At 35.8% G+C, this 5434-nt stretch overlaps 1 protein-coding gene across 1 annotated transcript; it reads left to right on the top strand.

Moving 5' to 3' along the window:
- Positions 1-911: 911 nt before the first annotated feature.
- Positions 912-1841, top strand: LOC129653723 (olfactory receptor 8D2-like). Its single transcript, XM_055583431.1, has one exon. It carries the CDS (start codon positions 915-917, stop codon positions 1839-1841), a length of 927 nt encoding a protein of 308 aa, XP_055439406.1. The 5' UTR covers positions 912-914.
- Positions 1842-5434: the final 3593 nt, after the last annotated feature.

The following is a 5434-nucleotide window of genomic DNA, read 5'->3' on the forward strand; positions in this document are numbered from 1 at the left end:
AAAGTGAGGTAGTTGTTGGCTTAAGCCTGGAGTAAAATGAAAAGGCTATGACTTACAGGGGTTGTGGGGAGGTATTTGCGTGTTAGCACCGAGGCTCTGGGCTATACTTCTAGTCTTTGTCTTTGAGTGCTTGTTTTTTGTTTTTTTGGTAGATTCTTATTCTTTTTAAATTATTATTTATTTTTAATTGGAGGATAATTGCTTTACAATATTGTGCTGGCTTCTGCCATACAATAAATTGAATCAGTGATAGTTATATGTATATCCCATCCCTCTAGAGACTCCCTCCCATCCCAACACTTTAGGTCGTCACAGGGTGCCAGGATGGGCTCTACAATGCTGGCTATACTAACTGAGAAAGTAGCATTGATGTCTATACAGTACCACTTGTAAAATGGGTAGCTTCCCACTAGCTATCCATTTTACACATGAAAGTGAAAGTTGCTCAGTCTGTCTGACTCTTTGCAACCCCATAAACTATACAGCCCATGGAATTCTCCAGGCCAGAATACTGGTGTGGGTAGCTGTTCCCGTCTCCAGGAGATCTTCCCAATCCAGGGATGGAACCCCGGTTTCCCACATTGCAGGCAGATTTTTCACCAGATGAGCCCATTTTATACATGGTAGTGTATATATGTCAATGCTACTTTCTCAATTTGTCCCACCCTCTCCTGCCCCAGCTATGTGCACAAGTCCATTTTTTATATCTGCATCTCTACTCCTGCCCTGCAAGTAGATTGATCAGTACCATGTCCTTGAGCTTTTAAGAGATCACTGGAAAGGATGAAGACATGGGACAGATGAAAGATGGAACCAATCAAGACAGGACCTTTCATGCTGCTTGGGGAATCAGAAAATAACTCTAATGCACCTATTTTGTCTCACTTCTTTCTGCAGATAATATCTTGTAAGGAATGACTACTTTGAATCATTCTTCAGTGAGTGAATTTATCCTTGAAGGGTTAACAAAATGCCCAGAGCTTCAGTTGCCACTCTTCCTCCTGTTTCTTGGAATATATGTGGTCACTGTGGTGGGGAACCTGGGCATGATCTTCTTAATCGCTATCAGTTCTCAACTTCACTCTCCAATGTATTATTTTCTCAGCCATTTGTCATTCATTGATCTCTGCTACTCTTCTGTCATTACTCCAAAGATGCTGGTGAACTTTGTGTTAGAAAAGAATGTTATTTCCTTCCTGGAATGCATGGCTCAGCTTTACTTCTTCCTTATTTTTGTAATAGCAGAAGGTTATCTTCTCACTGCCATGGCGTATGATCGTTATGTTGCAATCTGCAGCCCACTGCATTACAATATTATCATGTCCCATAGGGTCTGTTCCATAATGATGGGTGTAGTATATTCACTGGGCTTATTTGGGGCCACAGTTCATACTATCCGCATGTCAATGTTGTCCTTCTGTGGGTCTCATGTTATCAGTCATTATTTTTGTGATATTCTTCCCTTGTTGAGTCTCTCTTGCTCCAGCATCCACATTAATGAGATACTGTTGTTTATTATTGGAGGAGTTAATACCTTGGCACCGGCACTGGCTGTACTCATCTCTTATGCTTTCATCCTCTCTAGCATCCTCTGTATTCACTCCATCAAGGGACAGTCCAAAGCCTTTGGCACTTGCAGCTCCCATCTCATGGCTGTGGTTATCTTTTTCGGGTCTATAACATTCATGTATTTCAAGCCCCCTTCGAGCAATACTATGGAACAGGAGAAAGTGTCCTCCGTGTTCTACACCACCGTGATCCCCATGCTGAACCCCTTGATCTACAGTTTAAGGAACAAGGATGTGAAGAATGCACTGAGGAAGGTGCTTAGGGGAAAGTAGTCACCCCAACAAAGGAGATTTCCACGGAGAGGAAGTGAACCAGAGGAAAAGTTGTCATGAACTCTGTGTTATTTCTTTTTCTCCTCTAGAGACAAAATGCACTGTTACTTATAAAATATATATTTGTACTTGAGAATGTTTGAGGCATTTTGGTCATTTTTATCAAACAACAAGATTTTCTCATAGCCAATATAATATTTGGAAATTTTACTTGTATTCAAGAAACAGGATTTGGCAGAAGAGGGAGGGCTAGTGAACAACAACAAAAAATAATATGTTGAAGATATCAATTTTGAAAGTGCTTGATAAATAAGTGGATTCAGGGTTGTGTTTGAAAAGAGATGATGTTAACTGATTCAACATCTTGAAAGGCAGAAAGAGAGGTATTTTTAAACTTTAAAGGGAAGCTTTTTTTTTTTTCTATCCCCAAGCCATTATAGTGAAATATTGAGAATATTGATATCATGACCGAGCTGTGAGGATGCAGTACTTATAGCAAAGAACCACGTATTGGTGGATTGCCGTGTGTGTGTTGGGGGGAGGGAAGAGAGTCAGACATGACTGAGCACATTGTATATTACATTTCATGCTTTTGTACCAACAGAAGAAAGCATGGATGAACTAAGATTACTGGTAATTAACGCAGAGAGAAAAACTTGTCCTCTAAATTCATATGAAGATCAACCACAGACAAAACTCATCTATGGTTAAAAATTAATAAACAGTAATGATTTGGAGGTGGGGGTGAGCAATGGGCAAGAAGGAACATTCTCAGTTATGGAAATATTTTACATCTTTTTTTGGGTATAGGCTACACAGGGTGTTCATTTTTCAAACTGATCCAACTGTATACTTGCTATCTGTTCATTTCACTGCATGTAAATAATATCTCAAAAATAAACATGAATATAAATTAAATTCTTAATTCCAAAAATGAGAAAGAAATTAATAAAGCAGAAAATGCACCAGAGAAAATAGATAAAGAAAAAAATCATAGAGTAGAAAAACAGACATAATTAAAAATCAAAATTCTAATTTTTTGGAAAAAATGTACAAATATGGTTATATTCATAAAGATAACAGAGAACACATAAATTTGCAAAGTATTCTTCTTTTGCCATTTACCAGCTGAGATCTTTATTTTAGACTCAGAGAATAAGTAAGTCTAAAATTTCCCATTTATTTACCCTAAAAAATTGAGATCCTTGATCATGGGACTTTTGTCAGAATGACATGAGGTAATATCTATAAAGTGGTGTTTAATAAATTAGCTTTTAATATTTTTGAAACTCAGTTGTTGGGTATCAATTTGTCTTTCACTTCCAGCATAGTCCTCGTACTGTGACCTGGGAATAAGAACAAGAACAATTTGTTCAGGCAGAAAAGAGAAAACTGTGGAAGAGGTGTAAGAAATATATTGCATTAGAGACCGAGACCAGACAGGGATATTCCCAGAAGAGAGAAATATATGCATCTAGGAGTTTGACTGCATACATTACCTCTACTTATTTTTCATTTATTTAATTCTTGCTTGTCACTCTTAGTCTCAGAGATTCGTTGAGTCATTCAGTGGATATTGTTTGAACAGCTGTGTGTCATTTGTTACCTTAGGTATTAGAGATAGAAAGGCACACAAGAAAAACATGGCCGTTGTCACCATAAAACTGAATTGTGTTTAATTTGGGAACACACACACACACACAATGCTATCTCATTGGAGAAATGACTCCTCACAATCCATCATGACACTTTAAACAGCCTGGCTTAAGTCCCCTAAGAAAGGAGATGTTTTTTCTATACAACCACAATGCAACTATTCACTCAGTAAATTCAGCATTGACTCAGTTTTAGTGATGAACACATAACCCTCATTTAAATATCCTCAATTGTCCCCAATAATGTGTGTGATAGGTTATTTTTGCTTTGTTTTTTATCTAAGAGCTAACTAAGCATGATATTTAATTGACATTTCCCTTTAGTATATACATAATTTAAAGTCTTTTCCCCAACCTTTTTCAGTCTTTGATGACGTTGGCATTTAAAAAGAACATGGTTCGTTATGTTACAGATGATCTTTCAGTTTCCATTTGTCTAACTCCTTGTGATTAAATTAAGGTTAAACATCTTTGGCTCAGATGGCTACTTTAGGTGACATTGTGTTATTTCTTTCAGAAAATCACAGCAGAAGGCATGATACATCAATTTGTTCCATTTTTGCTAATGTTAAATTTAATCGTTTGGTTTAAAAAGGTTTCCATTAAAATTTACTATTGTAGAGGTACTCCTTTCCCCTTTGTTATGAATGAGTAATCCGCGACATGATACCTTAAGATTGTAGGTCTCTCTTGTTCTTATTCCCTTAAAAGGGAGTTTCTTTTAACCCATTGATTTTAGTTTCCACTGATGATTCTTACCTAATTCAACTAGTATGGTCATTGCAACTTGATAAGTTTCTATTGTATCATTCAGATGTAGATTTAAACCTGAATTTATATTTATATGTATAAATATATATGTAAATGTTTTATATACAGTAAGTATAATATAATTATAAGTATATAAATTAATATATAATATATGATCAATATATATTTATATATACTTTATATATACATTTATATCAGATATAGATTTATATAGATATAGAATGATATCATTCTAATTATATCATTAATTGATGTCATCCTGTAAAGAAGTACTTTCCCTTTTCTATTATTTTTAATTTTATTATTGTCATTGTTGTTATTTTTGTATCAGGAGGGACTCCTAGATCTCATAAGGCATCCATTCTGCTATTTAAATTGTCCTAAATTTGTCCAATAGGGGCTCTTTCCTTTTGACACATCTCCATAACTACTGGGCACTTTCTTCCCCTAGGAAATACTGAGATTCTCTAGACTCATCTTGAATTTTAGATATCCCACCTTTGAATCTGCCATTTCTCCATTAAGCCTTGGTTTATTTTAGTGGAATGTGATGGTTAGAAGCCAAATATCATTAGATGATAGGTGAGATATTTGTTACTTGGATTTCATTGCTTTTAGGCCCATTCAGCAGAAAGAGCAAGAGTCACCCATTAATCAGATCAGGTCTTTTTATGTTCACACTCTCAGTGGCTTTCCATTTCATTTAGAAGGACAGTCAAAACTTTCAAACTTTCCCATAAAGCCCTACAGATATTTGCCCTCCTCCCCCACCATCCCTTTGTCACCTTCCATTACTCTGACACTTGTTTTTTCTGTTTAAAGCACACTTTTAAAATTTCTGCTCCTTATATGCAGAGTCCATTTTCTTTTTCATTATTTGTTCCCTACAAGGGTAGGGGTTTTGTCTATCTGGCACATAGTTGTCCGTCAAAAACTGATTGATTGACTGGAAGAGTGAACTATAATGGTATAGTGAGGCACAGAAATTATTATGAATAGTGAGAAAATAAGTAGGGGATGACTAAGGAAGTCATCCAGAAGAAAGTCATATTAAGATCCAACTTAAAGTATGCAATAAGTTGGAAAGAAAATATGTGAGTTAAAATTGCAGTGAAAATTTAAAATTATAAACAATTTTGTTTTTTTGGGCCATGCCCATCCTAACCT

Source organism: Bubalus kerabau, chromosome 5, assembly GCF_029407905.1.
Source record: "Bubalus kerabau isolate K-KA32 ecotype Philippines breed swamp buffalo chromosome 5, PCC_UOA_SB_1v2, whole genome shotgun sequence".
NCBI lineage: Eukaryota > Metazoa > Chordata > Mammalia > Artiodactyla > Bovidae > Bubalus > Bubalus kerabau.